Source organism: Melopsittacus undulatus, chromosome 2 (genome assembly GCF_012275295.1).
Source record: "Melopsittacus undulatus isolate bMelUnd1 chromosome 2, bMelUnd1.mat.Z, whole genome shotgun sequence".
Classification (NCBI taxonomy): domain Eukaryota; kingdom Metazoa; phylum Chordata; class Aves; order Psittaciformes; family Psittaculidae; genus Melopsittacus; species Melopsittacus undulatus.
Window position 1 is genome coordinate 60,451,860 of NC_047528.1, and position 24,095 is coordinate 60,475,954.

General features: G+C 38.0%; 1 protein-coding gene across 3 annotated transcripts in view; it reads left to right on the forward strand.

Annotated features, from left to right (window-relative positions):
- The window catches only part of TMCO3 (transmembrane and coiled-coil domains 3), a 34,592-nt gene extending 17,018 nt beyond the window's left edge, over positions 1–17,574 (forward strand). The window contains exons 7-14 of one of the 3 annotated variants that reach the window (XM_005151343.4): positions 624–716; positions 1,875–2,061; positions 2,964–3,081; positions 3,619–3,814; positions 9,515–9,665; positions 14,880–14,959; positions 15,456–15,605; positions 17,144–17,574. In XM_005151343.4, the coding sequence (XP_005151400.1) occupies positions 624–716; positions 1,875–2,061; positions 2,964–3,081; positions 3,619–3,814; positions 9,515–9,665; positions 14,880–14,959; positions 15,456–15,605; positions 17,144–17,257 (1,089 nt within the window). In that variant the 3' untranslated portion in view covers positions 17,258–17,574. Of the gene's footprint in view, positions 1–623; positions 717–1,874; positions 2,062–2,963; positions 3,082–3,618; positions 3,815–8,295; positions 8,365–9,514; positions 9,666–14,879; positions 14,960–15,455; positions 15,606–17,143 lie in introns of those variants that run through there. The other 2 variants (XR_004080900.2, XM_031051067.2) reach the window with 2 other exon arrangements.
- The last annotated feature ends 6,521 nt before the right edge of the window (positions 17,575–24,095 follow it).

Consider the following 24,095-nt stretch of genomic DNA (forward strand, 5'->3'; position numbering starts at 1 on the left):
TGGTGCACTCAACTCCTGCATCCAGATCATTGCTAAATATATTAAATAGAACTGGCCCAAGAACTGAACAGTGAGGAGCACCACTGGTGAGCGGTTCCTAGCCAGATATGACCGCATTTTTCTGTTGTGAAGAGGAAGACAACCACTTTTCTTGCTGTTGCACCCTTTTTGCTGAAGTGCAAAGGCTGGTAGTTGTACTGGTCTGAGAGACTTATGCATGGAGTCTGTAGGATGAATAGCAGAATGGCAGCCACAGTCTAGCAGAATAATTATACCAATAGACTAATAAAGTAACTTCTGGAATTCAAACACTGGAGATTAAATAGTATATTCATGAACTATAACCTGTTTATTTTCATCAGGCAAGCAAGCTTACTTGGATCAATATATGTGCATTTAGGGTGACCAGCACTATCCAGCCAAATTATCTAATAGCAGCCAGGTGATGGGGGAAAAATGTTTGAACCCTAAAGATGTTGAGGGGACTTCTGATGTCACATGACCAGCAACTGAACTAACAATGGATATAGAATAAACTATTTGTTTTATAAATGGACTCAAAATTTGTATTATAAGTAGACTGCTGTGCACTGATTCTTGGATTTTTTTTTTTGTTATTTAAGTCTATTGTACAGGTGGAGACATTAGGAGAGTTTGGTGTATTCTTCACTCTCTTTCTAGTTGGTCTGGAGTTTTCTCCTGAAAGATTAAGAAAGGTATTTTTGCATAAGATCTCTGTATTACAGGATTTAATTGCTACTGTTCAAGTTGTCAGTTATCTTTCAGGATTTTACACTCTCCCTATAATATACTGGTGTATTTTTGTATATTTTTGTAAAGACAAATATGGTTCTTGCTTCTGCTCTTTGACTCTTTGGAAAGAACAGAACACATTATTTGTTCAGTGTCTCCAAAAAACCCTCTTTGCTATTTCTCTTCATGTAGTAAAATGGTTTTTGATTACGAGAAAAACCTTACACAATTTATAGCAATCCATTTCTGCTTTGTTTTAGCATGCAGTTGCTGTTATGGAATATACAGTGAAGTTTGCCTGTCCTGTAATAAAAAAAATTCAGTCAAGTACTGTATTTTGATTTGATGATACATGCTGTACTGGCTGATAAACGGATTCTGCAAGTGTGTTAGCACAGTCTGGAATATTACATGATGTGGCCATCAGGATTCAGCAAAAAGTTGCAATTTTCTTTTGGTCTTAATTTAAAAAAGTTATCTCATAAATGAGCTAGATTTTAATAATGGAAAATACTGCTGCAAAATATGTGAAGGCTGTATGTGTTGTAGAGTTTCATCATGTGACTTGTTCCTAAACTGATGGTTGTGAGTTCATAAAAGCTTTAATTGAACAGTATTAAAATTTATGGGCATTCAGCTTGATCTGTTTCTAATCCATCTAAAGTCAATGATAAAAATCAGTAATTTGAGGGTTCCTAAACTTTAGTATGTAAATTGCTACCTGGAAATTATATGCACACTAGTGTGGAGTGGGCTGCTGGTACTGTTGATGGTCTTTGCTGTTGCCTTTTTTTCCCCCACCCTGGAATCACATCAAGTAACAGGCTTTCCATTTGATTTCAATACATTTGAACCCATACTGGACCTTTGGCCCACAATTTGTCTGTGAGCTCTGGAAAATTTACATAATTTCTGGTAATGAGTCTCCTGGTTCATTAGAGTATCTACGAGGCACAATAACTAATAAGTTATTATGCCGTGTAGATAAGATGACAGCCTGTTACTCCTGTGGCCCAGCACTGCACCCCCCAAATCACTGCTTATTTGTGCTGAAAATAACTAACTTATTAGGGAGAAAAGTGTTATCAGTCTTTCTTGTAAGAACTTGTTTTCTTTCCAAGGTATGGAAAATATCTTTGCAAGGACCCTGCTATATGACAGTTTTGATGATTGCCTTTGGTCTGCTATGGGGACATCTGCTCCAAATTAGACCAACACAAAGTGTCTTCATTTCCACTTGTTTATCTTTATCAAGCACTCCATTGGTGTCAAGATTTCTTGCAGGTAGTGTTCGAGGCGATAAAGAAGGTAGGTATAATTTTAAATGTGGACTGCTGTAGTGTTACATCATGAGAAACTGGTTAAAAATGAAACAAAAACCACTGTTAGGTCTGGTTTACAAGTGATTGTTGTCCTTTAACACTGGCCAGTGTTGTGTATATTCTTTTTAAGAGGTGTCATCTTTGGAGAGAGATAGCGTAGCCCAATTAGTACTCTCCATGTTAAGATTTGACTTGATTAGGGTTTTCCTGGATTCCTCATGCTTCTTAAGAGCATGGTAACCTGTCTGTCATCAGATCAGGGCAGAAAGGCTAACTGAAGTAATTCACATCCTTTTTCAGCAAACTAAGACCAGTGCAGGGGGTCTTTCATAGCAAACAGCTCTTCAGAGAAGTACCTTTAAGTGCCATATTGCTAGCTTCTCAAGGACTTCTAATTGTTTCTTTCAACAGTTTTGCCATCCTGCTTTCTTCCATGTAAACCTCCCTAATAGATACTGCATTAAAGTTTTTCCCACCCCTTAGAATATATGCCTAGATGCAAAGTGTATAATTCATGCATGCTGGGTCTTGCATGTGTCTGTTAGTCTAAAGATTGTATATTTTCATGAAAGGAGTTCCAGTAAATGCATAGCTAGTGCTTAACTGCTAAGCAAAGTCTATATTTTTATTGTGTAACACAAGCTTTCCATTAATATATTTTATTAGTCTTTATAATATTTTTATGTCTTTACAAATATTTTCATTCTCAATGTTTTAAATTCTATACTGGGGGGCAGGGGGGAAGCCAAACAGAATGCTTTGAATTATATTAACCCATTGAGAACTACATTTACCCTCCATTTAATTAAGTTATGTCAAAGTTTCTGAGCACTGCAAGCATTGATAGTTTCTGATGACTGTTTCCATGACTGCTTTGCTGGTGTACAGGGGATATTGACTACAGCAGTGTGCTACTTGGCATGTTGGTGATGCAGGATGTGCAGCTTGGTTTATTTATAGCTGTCATGCCTACGCTTATTCAAGTGGGAGTGAGCACATATTCCAGGTAAACCAAGAAAATACTGTACCTATCTTTTCTCCACCCCTTCCAGTTAGTATGTAGATTGCCAATATGAATAAGTGCTACAGTTAATGTCAGTTTCATGAAAAATAATCACTCTGTTTTGCAAGTTCCCTTTACTATTTGTACTTGTCATTTGCATGAGGATATTCTTTCTGCTCTAGCTGCCTTAGTCCTGTCCAGTACTTGAAATTTGTAGTGAAATTTTGTTATTGTAAAAAAATAATTTCTTCAGTTACTTTATTCCCTCAAGACATATTCTCGTCAAAGACTATGCAATAGTATTATTGAGCCTGATAGCTTACCTCGATGATCAGTCAACAGAAAAGTAAATTCTAGGCTGTAAAAAAGGTTGCTGGGCACTTGGCAGATTTAGTATTCATCTTGTTTACTAACGTATACAAATACCTTGCTGAACCTACTCAGTTTTGAACATCTGTGGCATTAGATGTTTTTAAGGGAAACTGATTGGGAAGCATGAGAGCACTTGAAAGAAATGTTTTATTTGTTCTTCTCTTCCAGCATTTTCAAGGAAGTACTGAGAATATTGATACTGATTGGCCAAATTCTCTTTTCTCTGGCTGCTGTTTTTCTTATATGTCTTGTTATAAAGACTTACCTCATAGGACCGTATTATCGCAAGTTGCATACAGAAAGCAAAGGGAATAAAGAAATCCTCATCCTAGGAATAACTGCATTCATCTTCCTTATGTTAACGGTAATCTTTTAAATTAATAAAATATTGTGATACATGCAGTAGCTGACTGCATCAGTATCACAAAAGCCATCACAATTACTGTTGCATATCCGTGTACCTCTGTAGTTAATTATTTGGTTTTAAAATGTTTTTAAACAAACCCCAAATGCACAGATGATTCATACATTACAGCATAGATGAGTAAGAAGAAATAAAATCTGAATGTCAGTCAGCTTAACTTCTGCTGGCAACTTCAGCCAATTAAAGAATTGTGATTTCAGTTTTAATTTTGGCTACTTTGTGTGTTTCTGAAAAATAATTTAGGATGGTTTTTGAGATACTGATAGTGCCTGATTGTGACATTTGCTTGCAAGATTCTTTTCAATAGCAAATTTTCGGTATGGTTTTTATTATAAAATAATTTTCTGTGGGAGTATAACAATTTGGCATGAAGCTGAGAAAGTAGAGAAATGCCTTAAGATTCATAGATTCTGGTATCCCTTTTGTGTTTGGTTCATTTTCATCTGAATTTTTTCTATTTGTTTCTATCTCATGTTTCAGCCCTCTGAAAAAAAAATTATTTTGCTGGAGAACAGAATGTGATGGTCACTAATAATGTTGTGGGTTTGAAACTTCATTATCCTGGATGTGCAGATTGTTATGTCCTCTGAGAATTTCTGAGGAAAAAATATCCCAAAATGTTCCTGCACTTTTTTTTCATTTCTTAGGGGTATTTACTTTATTACAAGTCAACAGAGATAGCTCAGCGCTTTCAGGGAGAAGGTTAAGAAAGAAGTTAGTGGGAGCACAGCTTTACAGTTCATTGATTTCTTCTGTATACATGAAAAATGCTATCCCTCTAAACACCTATTCACATTCCAAATGTGCCATATAAGAGAATTAACAAAACTAGCTTTTACTTTCTAACAAGCAGATGTAACATTTGTACAACAACTTGAATAAAAAACAACAACCAAACCACAGAAGTTGCATAAAATATGGTATCTAGAAGCAGCCTTGCTTTCATTAAAAATATGGCCTACATAGACTGATCTGATTGAATTGGGTGTATTGTGCCCAAATCACCTATCAAATGTACAAGGAGTTTGTCTACTGACTTTAACATATATAAGGAGGTAGAATATGTTTGAGTGTATAGAATTCATACTGCAAAACCAGAATGTTACTTCAGCATGGGAAGCATTTGTGGGGGAACAAATATTTTGTGTACTTTGAGTGAAAAAAACTTTCCTTTTAAAGTTGATAAATAATGTATCAAAAGGAACAGTACAAAAGATACTTCATGCAACCTCATTAAACCAGTTGAGATGCTTGATATTCACTGACACTGATACATTCATTATGGTAATGCTACCAGTTGTGGTTTGAGCACAGAGGCTTAAAGAAAAATAATACTGAAAAAAACCAAAGCAAAACAAAAACACATTTGGTTGTCCAGTAGAACAGCTCAACAAAAAAATCTTCTGGAAAACAAATCTTAACTGGTATATAGCATAGATGCTGCATTATGTCAGGTATAAAAACATAGGATGAGGGATGGCAATCTTACTTGATTTAAAAATGATGCATGTATTTGTGAAGGATAAATTTAGGCTTTTGGGTGTCAGGTAGGAAAACAATTGAACTGCCGTGGCTCCTGCAAAGATCTTTTTGCTTGGAAAGCCTAGGCCTAAATATTGACAGAATTTGTATAATTATGTGCAAACACAGAATTTTCCATACTGGTGTAATTCTAAGAAAGCTTTTCAATTTGTAAAGTGAGTGCATATTCTAGTGGTTTTAACCAAAGCTGACTCTGCACTTCATTTAGAAACCCTAAGAGACATACTGCAACTCATTAAATCTGAAAGAGATTCTTTGTCTCTTTTTAATAAACTAACTTAAAGAGATGTAACCAGTATCAAATATAAGATATTTTACCAAGGTTTGGAGCTGAAGATGCCTGTTTCTGTTCCCAGGTATTCTCAGAGATAACTGAAATTCCCCCCTTTTGTCCCTCAACTAGTAGGCAGATCAGGTAGGGGGATTGTATCAAGTGCAAATCCTATAAAAGTACAACTGACTTTCAAACACAGTTGTACATCTTTTGGTCATGTATGTGTCACATTGTCAGCAGAAACGAAGGTTCAGTAGATCATTACTACACTTTCAGCAACTCCTTTTTGAGCTTTAAGTTACAGAAGTATTGGGTTTGGTTGGGTTTTTTTTTTTTTTTTGGTGGTGGTTTGTGTGGGGTTTGTTTGTTTGGTTTGTTTTGTTTCTGAATTGGGGGAACTGTTCTCCTGAATCACAGCATAAGCAAATTTAGTTTATGGTTTTAAATATCCATTTAGGATTGATGGCCAAACTGGTACTTCTAGGTTGAAATACATACCACAATGAGCTGAAGAATATGTTGTAAGTCAGCCACAGTGTTCACTGGTGTAGTGTTGGTTTTTCACATTCTCTACGTACAGAAACATTACAAGGATAATTGTTTAAAATACTGTTCTGATAATGAATTGCTAAGATACCTGAATGACAATAGGGGTCAGTTTTGGTATGTTTTAAAACATGTTGCTGAATGATTCCTAATAAACTGGGGAAAAAATAAAACTTGACCTGGCAAGGTTAGCACTTATATGTTCATAGGACTGTGCCTAAACATGGTGTGGAAGAAGTGCCTTCCAGTTTGACTGCCTTGTGGTTGACCTGGGATGACGTAGCAAATGGAGGGAAATTGCCAGCTTACTTTATATACTGAAAAGATTAAAAGAAAACATAGGTGTTAGTACTTTATATGAGAAAATGTACATACTTTTTCCTGCAGTGTATTAGGAATGTTATTCCTTGTTTGCCTAGAATACTTTTCAATTGCTCATAACATGCTTATGAACTCTTTTTTTGTCAATTAAAAGGAGAAGATTACAGTTCTTCCTTAGTCTCAAATATTCTAGTTAATAATTAAAATACAGTTAAGATGGAGATTTTGGAATGATCACTAAAAATTATTTCTGTTTTCATTAAGACTTCTTTAAAATGCAAGCTTAGGATTCACCTCTTTACTCTTTTGCAGATTTAAGTTACTAAAGTCTGGAATTCTAATACATTTCTTTCCATCAGGGATTTCTTTAAATTTACTGACTCACCATGTTCATTAAGCTTCTATGATGACTACAGTATCAGTAAGATACACATTATTAGAAAATATAGGTAAAATAACTGCTGAGCAAATGGTGGAAATTCAACTGGAACAGATAATAGCAGTGATATTTATTTATTGCTCTGCTAGAACATAAAAATCCAATATTCTAGTGAAAACAAAGCAATCCTTCCTGAATTTGAGTAAAATGGAACCTTTGAAAACAACCGAAAACTAAATTGTACTGGGAAAAAACATATAAGCTGACAAAACATTTCATTTCATTTTGACTAAAAAAGCCTTCTGTAATGTAGGAGTTGAGGAAATGACAGTACAGTGCCCAGGGATTAGTAATTGTTAGAGCTCTCTTTGCTGAAAGCGAAACATTAACAATGATGCAAGCAGAAAGGGAATACTAAATGCAAACTACTTTCCAAGTTTTGCTCATTTAAGGAATTTTGCTGAGAATGCCTTTTTGCCAGTAAAACAAACCCTCTCCAGTGTGCGTGTGTTTGTGTGCACCCACATGTTATATATAATAAACTCTGAAGCTACAGGTCTTAGTATATGAGGAAGTATATCGCCTTACTGTTACTATTACTAGACAACCAGAGACCAGGATGGGAATAGCGAAAGGAGTGCCTGTATAAATCTGGATATAAATCAAAAGGACAAACTGGAGAAGGGGGGATAGGGTTAAGAAAATTACGTAATTTTTGGTTCTCGCCCTCTCAGTCACTTCATACTTAAGACTGATCTATAGATTTTGTAGACATTAAGTTGTGTAGTACCTAGTGAGCAGACAAGAAATAGCAAAATCTGCCTCATTTTCTGCCAGGCCCCTGAGCTCATACTTATCATAGAGTGAAGGAATGGAAATTCAGATTTTATTTGGTGGGAGCAAATCCAGATGGATGTAGAGTTTGCTCCAGTTAAGTGAGATTCATTCTGAACAAGTGTGTTTGTTTCACCCTTAAATTGCTCCCTGATTGAATAGTGATTCTTACAACAGCACAGTATCAGGCAGTTCTGATACAAAATGTGCCAAATCCCATCTTATATGGCAACCTGAGCGTGTACATGGGAATTCTTAAAATGTCAGCTATGAAAGTTTTGATCTGGAGCTCTGTTATGGCTGACAATACTTAAGTGTATGTGTGTTATAGCTGGATAGTAAAAATAATTCCAACTTTATTTGAAGAGGCTACATTGGATTTTAATCATACTCAAGAGGTTGTGGCTTTTAAAACAACTGATGTTTGATGGAGAAGAACGTGTTTCCTACTTGAAACTATTTATCTTATTAATCTTTTGGTGATTTTGAAGCCTTTTTAAATATGTATTTCTTCCACCTTGACAGCTTCAAATTGTGGCAAAAAGTGCGAAAATTCCTTTTCTTTTAAAATGTGAGTGAAGTTATAACATTATTTTTGTTGGGTTTGCCTAATAAGCAGCTATTTACATTAGTTAACAAAACCCATTCGTGTTTTTAAATGTCTTGCAATAAATTACGAACTATTGGAGTTACGTGATGAGCACTTGGGCATTAATACTTCAATACACAAAAGTCTGGGGTTTACTTTTAGGTGGCATTTTATGCATAGCTTGCAGACTTGTTTATTATGCCTTTTGCTCTCCTCCATTACTTTCAAGTCACTTGAGTTCTAGCTTCATACCTTACAGTGTAACACTGTTCAAGATGTGATGAATGTTGTCCATAAATATACTACAGTGTATTGTTGCTTAATCCAAATTAGTATGGAAATAAATCTTCAGTCTTCTATTAATATTAATAGCATTGAGCTTTCTCCGTAAGATGACCATCTGTAGCAGCATAAAGTAATTATTTTAAATACTTTATACCTACTAAAAGTGCTACTTGCTTATTTTGATGTTCCGAGTGTTGCCTGAAGCAGTTGCTTTGTTTTTAGTTCAGTCTCTTTGCACATGTTTCATCTCTTCCTTCTAGTACCCTATTCACACAATAAAAAAGAAGCAGTCTTTTCAAACAGATATTGGGCTCCTTTTCAGCAGTTTACTTCACATGGTTAAATGCATCCCTATTCAGTAAAGGACGCAGGCACACTTAAGTCCAGTTCACAATAATAACATATAATTTATGCCTGGGACTTCTGCTAAATTGAGGCTATTCTTCCAAATTACAAGCCTTTTATTTTTCTTTTCTTCGCTGTGTTTGACAGCTGGAAAATATGCTGTTCCTTAAAGGCTCCATGTATTATGTAATTCTGACTCCAAAGCTGTTACAGTCTTCCTTGTTTGTGTGAAATCAGATGCTATCCTTAAGAGACACGCGGCATTACAGTGTAGATTAAGAAATCTACTAATGTTTTTGTGGGGAAGGGGTGACATGGAGGGGAAACATGAAAGGTTTGTCAGTCTTTTGTATAAAAACAGCACTGCATAAAACTGAAGTAATTACACTGAACTTGCTGATCTTGCATAACAACATAGTAATTTCCTATGTTGTTTAATGTAGTTTTGTAACTTTACTGTAAAATGGTGTATAAAGTCACTTGGGGCTAGAGAACAGCAATAGATTCTCTGTTATTCCTTGACAGATCACAGAGCTGTTGGATGTTTCAATGGAGCTGGGATGCTTCTTAGCCGGAGCTCTGATCTCTTCTCAGGGTCATATGGTTACTGAGGAGATTATGTCCTGTATTGAACCAATACGTGACTTTCTTGCCATCATTTTCTTTGCATCCATAGGTAACTACTAATAAAACTTCCTTAACATACAGCATTAACCTACAAATGTGGGAGAGGAGGAAAAAAATGTCTACAAATTGAGGAGAGGGGATAGATTTTTGTTTTATTAAAATACTAAACTGTTAACTGACCACAATATTGGTTTGCCTTTGCTAATATTTTAAATGTAATATTCATTTTTGTAAGCAATTTCCATGATGTACTGTCAGTTCTTGTTTTAATGAGAGTTTATTTTTAATTCTGACTTCACACTATTTAAAACATATACCTAAAAATTTTAAGGGGAAAAGGTTTTTGTGTGGGTGTTATGCTTGTCAGTCTTGATTTTTGTTTTACCCAGCCCATGATAATAGCTTATGCTGATCAGTCAGATTGCTTAGTAACATATATGTTTATTTGAATAATTTACCCTTTTAATAAAGGGAGGAAAGTGGTGTGATACAGTAAAACTCTTGGGCCATTATAACTGACAGTGTTGGATGAGTAATTGCTGAATACTCACAGGCAAGTTGTTTGTGTTTCACTAAGATGGTGATGGAGTAGGTAGTGTTATCAGGGATACAAAACATGACAGTTATAAGTGCAAAGTTAATTTTACAAAGGACGGAACAAAAATACTGTCCTATACTCTTGCAACTGCATAAATTAAGACTAGAGATAAGACTTTGGTAGAGTACAAGAAAACTGCAGGACCTTAGCTGGCATGCTGGCAGAGCTCCACATAGCCCAAATTATACTGTAAGGGAATAATTTTATTAGTTCTGTTTATAGAAATTTAAAAATCTTTTATAAACTGTTGTTACCATTTGAATTGCAAAAAGGTAAATAAAAGAAAATTGCCTGAGAAGTTTGTATGGTTTTACAGAAAATGGGTGATTTTCCTGCCTCTGAAGAAAGCTAAAAAATCAGAGCTGTGGCCTCTGACAAGAGGCGACACTTGCTTGTAAAAAATGAAAACAAAACCTATTGAAAAAAAAAAAGGGCAAACAAAAAAATCCTCCCTCCCAAGAAACATTATCCCACCTTTGCCACCTTTACTTTCAGTTGCTTTCAAATGTTGTGGTTAACAGGAAGTTCCGGGAGTTGGCAAGGAGGTCGATTTTAAAAAGGAGAGATGAGATGTTGCAAAAACCCAAGTAGGATAAAAAGTATCCTTAAGCTTTTTTAAAAGCAATCTAATACAAAGAACACTTCTTGCTTGCTCTTCACTTTTATATGTACAAATGCAAACTATATGCATCTATAAATACATAGATTTACTATTTTAAATTATATAAAGCCATAGAGAAAGATTTTTCCTCCCCCTCTTCCACCCCCTCCCCCCCGTGTAAGAAGGCACCTTATTCTAGAGGGCAGAAACAGTTGAGATCCTCAGGTGGGTGCTACACCACTGCAGTACTAGCATTTCTGCTCCTTTTATAATGAATAAATAGAGAAAAAAAAGGTCTTAATTGAAAAGTAACTAAATATGTGATTTAGAAAAGTTAGTTCCTATGTTGCTTGTCTTAAATGCCTACTTATGTGTTCTTACTACAGAAATCCTTCAGAAATCCTACAGAAATCCTCCTTAGTACAGAAATCCTACCTAAAACCTGAGCTGAACAATACTTGTTTGTGTAGTATCTGTAACAGTGGTCCTGTCCTTAGCATGACCTGATTGCCTACTTCTCTCAAAGTTGCACATTAGTGCATTTGTGGGAATAGTACACCTTTGCAGTTAGGCATTAACAGCTGCACTTGGAGTTGGTCTTCGTCAGTAGGCGTGTGTGCATTCTTCAAGGTTTCTGGCTCTTTATGCAACCTGCTGAGGTTAGAGAGTTCCTGTTTGCCTCTGTCCTTACTAATATTTCAGAGAGAACATCTGGACTTCAGAATTTGAGACTTCTTTTTCTTGTTTCTGTTTTGGTACCTAGTACTCAGATCCTTCCATTTCCACCCCTGCATCATTTTGTTTTGATAGCTTTTCATAAAGGACCCCCTATCTGCATCTGGTGAGGAGGCAGATTATTTCCAGTGACTGACAAAGCTGAGTGTTCTCAATATACTGTACAGATGTACTCACTTGCCAGGCTCCAAGTCTCCCTTCTGTGTAAATCTCATGGTCAGTTTTTGACCTTGAATGCAACATGCTGAAAACTCTTTAATGGTGCAGTGTTTTTCTTCAGAAGTGGGGCGATGCTGACCATTGTCCAGACCAAACATGCACACAATGTTTCTCTGATAAGCCTCTTAATGTTTCTGTTGAATTTGAGAGAAACCAAAGGAAGATCCTAATTTTAATTTGTTAGGTGACATGTATAGTTTTATCAGTCCAGCTGTAATGCTTTGTTGTCCTACTGAAACACAATGAAACTTGGAGGTTTCAAGCTCTCAGGGCTGACAGTAGAATTCACTGCAGAAAGATCGAGATGTATGTTGGGTTCTCCCATTGCTACTTAATGAGCTAGCCACAGCTGTAGCAATTACTGCATTTGCTACCTATGGTCCTAGGTTCATTAAGACTTGGTAGCTACAGCATCCAGATGGATCAGTAGTGTAATTTTTGAGTGATGTCTTGAAGATCATAGAATCATAGAATAGTTTGGGTTGGAAGGGGACCTTCAAAGGTCATTTAGTCCAACCCCCCTGCGATGAGCAAGGACATCTTGAACTAGATGTGTTAGAATTAATTCTACTAGCTCAAATTTGACCAACAGAGTTCTGGTTTCTGTAATCTTGTTTGCCAACAAGGATCTCCAAGATTCCTTTTCTTGATGCTGGATCTGGTCGTGACATTTGGATCTTGGTGTGCTGTTTAGCAATTACCCAGCAGATTGATGGACTCAGCTTATATGAGTGAACTGTGCTTTTTGGCTCAATGTTGGTGTAAGGTTACCTTTACCCCAAGGCCTTCATTCCAGTTATTCAAGAACACTGCTTAGAATTGAACTTCAGTGGCTTATGCTCAGCTCTATAGAAATCTAGTTAAATTATATCCAAGCTATTGGTTACAGGCCAGCATGCCACATGCTACCTGATGTTGGTGCTGAAGTTCTTGAATTATTTGGTTGAAGTGTTTCTTCCATTTTGCAGAACAAGTCCACAGTGACTCTAGAGCTTTGTCACAAAGTACGATTCAACCCATTGATATAAATGGCCGTATTCATGCACCTTCTGTCCAGAAAGGCAAATCTTTCTGATGACACTGATGTCAGGAAGGCTTCATGTGCCTGTACAGAAGTCTGATATGACTTCTGGCTTTATGCCAAGTTTTCATCTAGGACTGGGGCAAAGGTCTGTAATGACCCTGAAATCCACTATGGTGGAATTTATTCCCCCCAAACATGTCTGTGTTCTGGGATGTTTATTTGTTTGCTCAGAATAGTGTAAGTAGCAGGCTTAGGCTCGCTTCATCTTGCAAACACTCACCTCCACTGCATTGGTATAGAAATCTGTGGTAGTTTGTGGCTCAGCTCTTTGAAATATGGTAATAATCCCCACATCAGGGAGCAGTTTGAATGGACTTCAGCCTGCTTGTCTGCTGCAGTACTGAAAAGGTATCTCCACCAGTAGTGGTGAGAGCACTAGCCTATATTTATAGCCTCCTAAAATAACTAATTCCAGATGTGGTAGAATTGGCCCTCATATCAAACATTACATTGTTACAGGCTGTATTTATCTAGTTGCTTTTCATGTGTGTTTCTCAGACCAATTTAGAGGTGAATGAACAATGTGCATAGTACAAAAATACTTTTCCTGTCCATGAACATGTGTGCACATATTAGGACTTACGTTTGTGGTGTGATGTTTTTCCCTCTTATTCTGCCATCTCTTTCATTATTCTCATAGTCTTTTGCATTTGCACTTAAGTAGTTGGAAAGACATGAAGAAATAAAACGAGGCATACATGCTGACAGGGCAGTACCTGTATAAAGATCTCTGTTGTACTTGACATACATTTCTATCCACAATACATTGTGAATTTACTGTAAGTAACTTCTCTTGAGCACTCAAGAAGGGAAAATGACCCTTAGCTCTCTAGTTCTTCTGGGTCTACAGTGCTATGAGGCAGGGAAAATTAGTGAGAACTTGCCTTGCATTAAAATAAGTTACAGCATCGATTTACATGCCTCATGCTTTAGGAAGCTAAATTCTTGTCCTTCACCAGAAATAACTTGGTTGGAGAACTGCCAACTATTATGGCTTTATCAGGAACACCACCATTATTTTGGTTCCTTTTTTTAAGAGCTTTTAAGAAAAAGTAAGTTATGTTTGCCTGCATAAGTTCCTCATACCATAGGAAGAAAACATGTTCTTAATCAGCTGTTAGATTCTTCCAGGGCTTCTCCAACAAATACTTCTTTTTCTTACGTTTAATGTTAGCAGGATTTAGTTTTCAATTTCTGTGTTCTTTATGGTTCTTGTTTCTATATTCATTGAATTAAAATGACCAAACAATGAGAAGAAAAAAACCCCAAACAACTAAACCATCAGCAGAGACACCCATCCCCCCCCAAAAAAAAAAACAACAAAACACCCCACAAACAAAAACAAAACAATAACAAATCCCACACTCAAAACCCCAACAACATCACAGCAATGGAGTTTTATGTAATTCCTTAATTGTTAGGGCTGTGCATGGAGTTTTTTTGCCTTTTACTGATTCCAGTCCTAAGTGACTTTTCCAGTTCAGGTGACTTTCAGTGTTGGCAAGTAAGGGTCATGAGATCAAATAGTTACATTTTCTGATGTAGCTCTATAGTCTATACAATGCTGATTGTCATGATCCTTCCACAGTGATAGTCCCATTACCATGCAGTACAACAGTGTTGAAACAGTGAGTAAAGTGTATGTTACAGTCATTATGCAGAACAATGGAATTGTTTTCCAGCAGTATTTTTATAGCTCTTATTAGAGGTGTGTTTCAGTTCAGATTCTGGATTGTTGACTGGTGTGAAAGAGAGAAACTTTATAAATGAAAGTGCTTGTGCATCAGTCATCTACAGTTTAACTCAGTTTGTAATATTGTTTGTTCTAAAGCTCTCTGAAGGAATAATGGTTGGATAAATGCAGGAAGTGCTTCAGTGATCAAGAAGGTAGAGTTGGTAGCTGTGTTAGGGCTTTTTGTTTGGTTTTTTTTTAAATACAGTCTTGCAATTAAATCTGTTATTAACTCAGAAAATTGTCATAGTAAGATAGTGGACTTAAACTTTGAAATATTTTCTTTCCTCCTAGGACTTCATGTTTTCCCCACATTTGTAATATATGAACTTACAGTCTTACTATTCCTTACGTTGTCTGTGGTCATAATGAAGGTATTTGTTTTTCCTTTTTTTTAATCTTGTATTAGTCTAAATAATCTTTGTGCCACATGCCCAAATGAAAATTCTGTGCAAGAACTGAGCATCCGATATAACAGAAAATATTACAGCTTTACTGTAAAGCTGTATTTGGAAGAATCTTGCTGATTAAAATATAGTTTGATAGAACAAGCTTAGGGTGTTAGGAAAAAAAAGGCTTGTATTTAATGTTAAAAGTAAGCTACACATGGAGAAACATCTGTTTATCTAGGTTGGAATTTGTGACAAATCTATCAAATGTTTTTATTATAGTAAACAATATACTAATTTTTACTGTGCAATGTACATTTGTTTCTTAATACAGAAGACACACTAAAAGTCCACTAGTATATGTTCAGAATTACTATATTTGATGCTATATATCTCACAAAGATTTAACTATTTTACTTACTGTGCTTTTTAATTTAAAAAACAAACCCACAATAACCCCCCAAAACTCTTGCTTTTCAAGTTTGTCTTGGCAGTGCTTGTCCTTTCTCTGATTCTTCCAAAGACCAGCCAGTATATCAAGTGGATTGTCTCAGCAGGACTGGCACAAGTCAGTGAATTCTCTTTTGTTCTGGGAAGTAGAGCACGTAGAGCAGGGATCATATCTAGGGAGGTAAGCTATTCTATATTTACTAACTTTGGGGCTTGCACCTGAAAAGCTTACTGGGGTTTTGTATGACACTGTATTTGAAATATTGTGAAATATAATGACTGGTATTTGAAATACCAGTACACTGGTATCTCTCAACTGCTAACAAATAGAATCAACGTATACAATTGGAGACATGTATGTCCCTGGCAGAGTTCTTAGTTCTGTTTTTCACTTGTTTCATATTGTCCTTTAAAATATTAAATAGTGAGTTTTACATTTAAATAGCTTAGTTATAAATGCTTTACCTTAATTGTTCTTACAACATCTTTATTAACTGAGTAGGGAGCTGTAGATAGCACCCATGTCACTAACACCGAGAAGCCCTTGCTTTTAAAATCTTGATATAGCTATAGAAAGAAGTAACAGAGTACAGGATTTGAGTAAGGGAATATTGGTAAATAAGAGCTAGAGAGCAGATATAGTGAAGTGGAAATTGCCTTAACATTTAAACAAACAGGCAAACTTGTAATTTTTACCTGCAAAGCTTGTTCATTTGAAATCCTTTGCAGAAGAAACAACAACTGACCTCATTTTCTAGTGCTGTCTGCTTTCTCCTCTGTATCTCTGCTCACAAAAATACTCTGCTGGCACCTCAAGCTTTTCATTGTGTGAGCAAGTGGGCTGTATAATGCTGGAAGCTATTCCAGATAAAGCATGTGTGAAAAACTTACATGATGCTGTTCACTTGTAGGCAAAGGTGATTCATTTTCATGTTCATTTGTGCATATAATTAGGAGTTATAAATCTTGTATGTTTGTCTTGAATTTCAAGATACCCATACGTAATCACAGAACCAGGTTAGGGTCCCACCCACTGCACATGGAAGCCTGTAGGCTCTTACTTTTTTTTTTTTATGGCAGCTCTCATGTTATTATCTATGTACAGGTTTATATAGCTCTAAAATTTCCATAAGCCATTCTTCTGTTAGAGACCTCAAAACTGCTTCCTGCTGTTTTATGAGACTCATTCAGACTATGTAGCTAAGGTCTTTCTTTCAGATGATGTGCAGTATGACTTAAAGGGATTTTTGTGTGGGATTTTTTTTAGTGTATAAAATAGTACTTAGCTTAGCCATTGTATCATTAAACCACAATAGCTTGGGTGGGTGGGTGGGGGTTATATGGTAGTATTTTGTTGTCATGGTGGTTAGTTGGGTTTTTTTTATTGTTGTTGTTTTGGTTTACTTTTAATAAGAAGGTATTTAGCCATTGACCTGTTAGCAAACACTGAACTTTCAAAATAGACCTCTTCACTGTACATGTAAATAATTTTTCTATAAGCTCATAACATTGTTTTTGTAATTGTATCTTCAAACCAGGTAAACAAATAATTTGAGCATGCACTTACTTGCTTTGGTAGCAGTATGCATAACTGGTTAGGAAGACAAGTGTAGTCTCCTGAACATACTGTCTAGAGGAGTTTGATCTCCTCAAACTTCTAATCACTTCTTAAGTTTACCACGTAACTAAGAGGTAATGGCTTTTATTTGCAATTTTCAGGTCTATCTTCTCATTCTGAGTGTGACTACTCTGAGCCTTCTACTTGCCCCTGCCCTGTGGAGAGCTGCCATTATGAAATGTGTTCCAAGACCCGAAAGACGCTCAAGTACTTGATTAAGATTTGCACATATACAAGTATCCATCTTCTTGCAAGGAATAGCTTCGTTGCTCATTGTATTTCTATGCACTCGGAAGACAAGGGGTTTTGAGTAGTCAGTCCTCTTAATGTGCACTTGGTTATAAGCCTTATACAGACATAAATACAAAACAAGATTCACTATTTAAGATACAGTTACATAATTTGAATTGCACAACTTGTACAAAATTTACTTTCTCTCTGACAGATTAGAATCTGCCAGAATATTTGTTCCTGATCCAGTCACTTATACAGAACATAAATTATTTTTTTAAAATATGGCATCATGAAAACTCTGTTGATTATCTTTTGCCTGAATGTGCCTTTTAATTTTCATCCTGTTACTGCTGGTTCATCACCAGATTTTGTTTAAAAAGAAAGATATAGATATATAGATATATATTATGGTGCCTATGGTATCTTCTTTCACTAAATGACTTGAGTCATTTTCACATCTAGGAGTTTAATATACTAGTAGGAATTTTAATTTCAAAACACATTTCTGACAGTGAGTAAAAGCATAGTCCTTTACACCAATAAAAGGTTTAACTGTTTAGCATCGAACTGTTTTAAGCAGTCAGATACATACTGCAAATGATGCAGCCAATGTTGTATGATATTTTGTTCCAAATCACAGCATATAATGTATTTTCTTAGAGTGGCAACTTTTCTTTGTGCTAGTTCTTGTATTTATTTACATATCTGATTAAAAGTTGACAGTAAAAAGGGGCATCGCTTAAGTTACATTGGAAGACTGACACTTGTCACCCATTTTTGTTGCTAACTGCTGCTGCAGCAGTTGTTTACAGATTGATTTGTTTTGAATAAAAAATAAATGCACTAAAACTGGGAAGTCTAATTTCAAGTAGATGTGGAAAAACTTAAGTTCTGGAACTCTGGAGGTTGGATATTTGACACTTTACTAGATTTGGAGTTACTTTAGGTAAATTAATTTGCACAAAACTAAAAATGGCAGACTGGATGTGTATTTGTAACTCCATTACTTGATAGGTCACATTTATGTGGACTAAACTGTTATTCTCTCCAAAGTATCATGGTTTTTTAAAATACAGTGTTTTGAATGTGATCTGAAATACATGTGTGTTGTTCTTTAAAATGTTACACGTAGCTGGATAAGCCTTGTAAAAGCCCATTCTCTTAAGTGTCATAGAGAAAGCTCACTCACAGACTGTAGTCTGCTCCAACAATTTAAAAATCATCTTGAGGTTTATCTGCTAAAGTCAATACTATTACAGATATTAACGCTGTAGGTCATTTTTACAGTGTCATCTGGAAGATCTTTAATACCCCAAAAGTGTTTAGAAAAATGCATGTTACATGGATTTAAATCACCAATTAAAATGAAAGCTGTCCTCCAAGTAGCAAAATGGAGCTTTGGATGGATCTGTGTGCTTTAATACCTTCTTCCTCTACCATAGTAGCTTCAGTTTTCTCAGTAGCCCTGTGTTTTCTCTGACATCTGGTAGGCTTAGCAAAATGCAGCTTGGAGTAGTCTGGAGTGTCTATATACTGTTAGGGCAGGGTAGGCCTCATCATATTTGAGCTCTTGCTCGCTGGACTTGGGGCTTTCTTCCAGGCACTGATGCTTCATAAAGGCTGCAAAATGTATTGCAATTCCATTTTTCTTCCAATGGTTTCAAAAGTAACCAAGGAACAGTGAGAAATGTAGAGGAAAAAACTGCCCTATGAATAAACAGGGTGGCCTTTTTAATAAAAGGAATCTGTAACAGAAAAGAAACTTGAAATGGATTTGTTGGTTTATTTCAGTATTTTGTATTCAAAATACAGAAGTAATTTAAAAGTTTTATGGCACCATTTACAAATCTACTAGCTCAGACCTTTTACTCTTTTTCAGGTGCCTCACAAAAATGTGTTTCTTAATTGTACTAGGGAGAGATGTGTTACTCTATCCACTGACCTAGCTCATAGCTTCTTGAAATACAAGCTTCCTTTCTGAATGCTTCATTTTGGTTTTGAAAGATATTTTCATATGTAGTTTGCCATCTATGTTTCAGGAAAGAAGAAAAGTGTCTGTGACAGACCATGGTAGAGACCTCTGTATGGTTTCCATTATGTCCCGGCCCTTGAAACTATTACAAAGTGTTACAGCTGTGATGAGTAAACCTTTTTTTAAAATAAACTGCTAGTTTTACTTCTCTCCTAACTGGAACTTTCCAGAGTAGGAAATACTGATGGTTTGTGCCTCTTAAGGAAAACATTTTCCTGATTACCTTTTAAAGGAGTTGTGTGAAGAGTCCTTTTGATACCATGTCCAAAAAGTAAAAGCAAGTATCATGTCTGTCACTTCTTTCCCAAATAATCTTTGATTCAGTCGTGATTTGGCTATGCATTAGAACTGGGGAAAGAAATAGGAGTCTCATCTGAGTATCAATGTTCTGTCCCTGTCTGTAGATTTGGATTGCCTAATTATTAGATGCAAGTTCAAATTACTAATCCTATTGGACATATGATAAATTTGTTTACAATCAGATGTACTGAGATACTGTAAATGTTTCCTGAAATGGTGCCATGCATGATTCCATGTAAAATGGGGTGATCTCATGATACAGTCTTAGGACAGAAACAACAGACTTTATTTCTGAGTGATCGGTTGTGCCTGTATGGAAAATAAGGAGAGTATTTCACAACTCGACAACTTAGATACAATTGCAGCTTTTCAGGAATCTGATGCTTGTACTCTGGAATATTCTCTCTCTGTGTTGAATTGGTAAAATTAAAGCAGAGATCCAGAAGCCCTGAAAGGAAAATCTGATTTGTTGAAGAACAGGTGGTCTTTTCTGGCAATGTTTGTTTCAGCTTGTTTTGACTGTACCATTCTTTTAGCTAATGATTAGCATCATTTGAATATGGAAAAGCTGATAGGGGATAGAAACATCCTCAGTGACGAGAGAATATTTCTGTGGTGAAGCTGAGCTGAAGGGAGTGGAATTCATTCAGTGTAACTGATTTAGGTTTGGCTTAGTTTTATTTTGGTTGGTTTGTTTTGGAGGTGGGTGCAATTGGTTGCTCATTTTGTGTGGCTTTCTCTCTGAAAATTCAAGTTCTTGTATGTTACCCCTTAACTGCTACCGTTGGTCATTGTTCCCTGGAAACAAAACACTTTAAAAGGTGATAGCATGGGTAGTGCTCATACTTTTTGAGTCACTGCCCTGTCCCCTGTGTCAGATTGGTATATATGGACCAACAACCACCTTGCTTACAGCTCATCCCATACAAAACAGACCACTTCAGTCCCCTAGTAGGAAGATGCCTAGTGGGAGCTGTGAGGTAAGCTTTTGCAGTTTGACTGATGTGGGTCTACAATGGCTCAAGCACCGCTGTCATGGTGGCCCAGTCCACAGGCATATATAGCTTTCTAAAAGCTGTAAGAATTCCTATTTCCTATAATCCTCAAAGATGAGAAGAAAGTTGCCTCACAATCTGTTGTATTTTACTTCTTTTACAGTTGGACATCCTCTGCTTTGTGGGCAGAGGCATGTGTGGGTGTGCCTTGAATGCAGAATAGCACTGTATGATGATGCTTGACAGAGGGTGTGCAAAACCTAGCATGGTCTTGCTGCCTGCTGGAGTGAACCCAGGAACACTCTAACCACAAAAGCACTCCTGGGGTTTGTCTAGGGAAGGATCTGCAGTTCTTCTCTGTAAGAAATCCTGGCAGTGCTCCAGCACCTGGGTACTCCTGGAGGTGGAGGAAACTGGACCCCCGAGTAATAGAAGTTGAGCCACGCTAACAGCATCAACATCTTTGTCAGAAACCACAATAGCTTGTAAGGAGCAGCAGGTACCAGACATCCACTATTAAGATGACCTGAAAAGAAGGAACCCAACAGATTTAGTGAAGCGAGAAGGAAGAGCAGCAAGATGTCCTAAGGGCTGGGAGATGCATGGCCCACCACACACACTCTAAAGGAAACAAAAGGCAGAAGGGAAAGACATGCCTCTACCAGCTCCATGGAGTAGTCTGAGAGACGCGCTGCTCTGCTGCTCTCCCGCTACCTCTTGTCGAGTAGTTACTACTGCCTGGTGGGGAAAACAGCATGAGGACAGTGGAGACCAAGAAAAAACCTGATGGCTGGAGACAAAGAGCAAACTGGATGATGGTGGGACAAGAGTGATTTAGGGACAATCAATCCTGCCTTAGGGCACAAAATAGATCGGGGAATGGCAATACTTTCAAGGTTATGGCACCAAGCTTTTTTTTTTTTTTATTTCCTAAAATACAGCAGAAATTTGGGAATAGGGAGATGCTACCTCCCAACCAGGGCAGATGCTGACAAGCTTGTCAGTAAGCTACTTGTCAACTGGTATTGAGTCTTTCTTTAAGCCTGGAGCTTGCACAGGTCCCTCTCTTAAGATGACAGACTTCCAATTCTCAAGCAAAGTATCAGTCAAAATATATCCATGTGCATGTCCTCTGGTATTCATCTTTGGTTACAGATCAGATAACTTCTTGAAAGAATTTCCTTGTGTCTGTTGCAGGGTTTTGCCCCGCTAATGCTGGTTGAAGTTGTGATCTGTTCTCCTTTTCAAGCACACTTAAAACAGTTGTGAAGTGGAATAGCCTTTCACCACTCAAAGTCCTAAAGCTCCAAAATGCATGAGAGGTGTGCTCAGAGATTAGAGAAATGCTGAAGGCTTTTCCACTGGTACAAATACTTCAAATTAGCTGTCAACAACCCTCTACTAAAAACCACCTGGGAGTGGGTATGCTGGGGCAGTCAGTCTTGTGTCACAATAAATGCTATCAAACCAGGCCCGCCCCTCTTGTTTGTGCTTGTTCAGCTGTCTCACAAAGTTTTGTTTCTGTAATGAACATTAAAAGGGGTGTGTGGGCAGCCTGGGCAAGGACTTGAGGTATGTACTGTCTCTGTATGACCCATAGGATGGAGAGCAGCACTATCAACTGGAGATGTCTTTCATGACACCTTATTCTGCAGCTGGCTTGGGGTGCTTCTTGGTTTTCTGTGTGTGAAAGTTCTAGCCTCTTTCTGAAAAGTTATAAACATATTTTCATTATCTCCATCCTTCTTTGATGTCCACTGCTATCGAGCTTAGTCAAGAAGAATGAAGCAGTGGGGTAATAATGGCTACTTTGCTACCTGAAAGAATAGAACAAGGAGGTGGCTGGTCTCCCAGGTAACAGGATGACAGGAAACAGTCTGAAGCTGTGCCAAGGGATATTAGATTGGATATTAGGAAAGAATTCTTCACCAAAAGGGTGCTCAGGCATTGGAACAGGCTGCTCAGGGAAGTGGTAGAATCACCGTCCCTGGAAGTGTTAAAAAACTGTGATGAGGCCCTCAGTGACATGGCTTAGTGGTGGACTTGGCAATGCTGGTGTAATGGTTGGATGTGGGATGTGATGATCTTAAAGGTCTTTTCTACTCTAGCTGATTATGTGAGCTGCCACAGAACCCCACAGCAGCGAGCAGCAGGTTACTGTGAATGAAAAACTTCAGAGATTGCTACTTATTGAGAAACAAAGGTAGCATCCATTTCATTACTATAACACACAACTCCCCAGTGCCTTAAATTAAAAATTGTGTGAGATATATAATTAACTAAATACAGAGTCAACTGGTGAAATGTGTCTTCTCTGACACCTGTGCTGTTGCTGTATAGTGGCTCTGTTGGTGGCATCTTCTATTCCCTACCAGTGTACCATTCCCAGGCATGACTACAAAGCAGCACAGCTTTAGGTAAAAAACCCTTTTACTTCCTGCTCCCCTCTTGATCCCATTATTAACAGCCTTGTACCTCACATTCTTGGTATTGCATGTACAAGCATTTGCAGCTTCCTCCACTCCATTTAAGTGCCATATACACACTCCTGTAACCAACACAGCTTTTCAGTTTGTCGCTTTGCTGCAATATTCCAATCGAGGGGAAGCTCCCAAGGAAGCTGTGGCTGCCCAGTTCCCAGCAGTGTTCAAGGCCAGGTTAGGTGGGGCCTTGAGCAACTCAGTCTAGTGTCAGGTGACCCTGTCTACCGCAGAGGGGTTGGAACTAGATGACCTTAAAGGTCTCTTCCAACCCAAACCATCCTATGGTTCTATCCACCACTACAGCTTTGCCTTTGTGGCTCCCGCTATGCACACTGGGAGGTTTTTTGCCAGGAATTAACACCATTCTTGTGTAATTACATCACGCCCCGTAGCTCACATGCACCATCCACATGGCTGTCGCTGCACACAGCCAGCACATGAGGCACGCACGTTTCACACCCTGGAAGTGTCAGAAATCCACACAAGTGCAGGCCTGGCCTCATTCACAGTTGAGCGCAGCAGCCGCGTTAACACCAAACTTCCACTCGAATTACTGCAAAAGCCTCATCTCAGCAATGGCGGCTGTCAGCGAACTTGCTGAAGTAACGGCCGGGCGGTACGTGAGAAGGAAGCACGAGCAGGATGTTGTGGCAACCAACCGCACGGCCCTGCCCTGCCCTGCCGTGTCCTGCCGGCTCCCGCGCCCCCAGAAACCTGCTCGGCAGCGAGGGCGGCTCGGGCTCACCCTCAGCCCAGCCCGGCCCAGCCCGGCGCGTCCCTGCCCGCGGCGGCGGGGCCGGGGAGCCCCGTGTTCGGCCGCGATAAGGGACACGGAGGCGCCGCGCGCCTTCCCGCCCTTTGGCAGCGCGGCTCTACAGGCCGAAGACCGATCTCGCGCCGATGCTTCCCGCGCGCCCGCGCCGCAGGGCGGCGAGTCGGAAGGCGCGAAACTCTCCGCGCATGCTCCCTGCTCCCCGCGGAGCGGGCGGGCGGTTGGCTTAACCGCTCC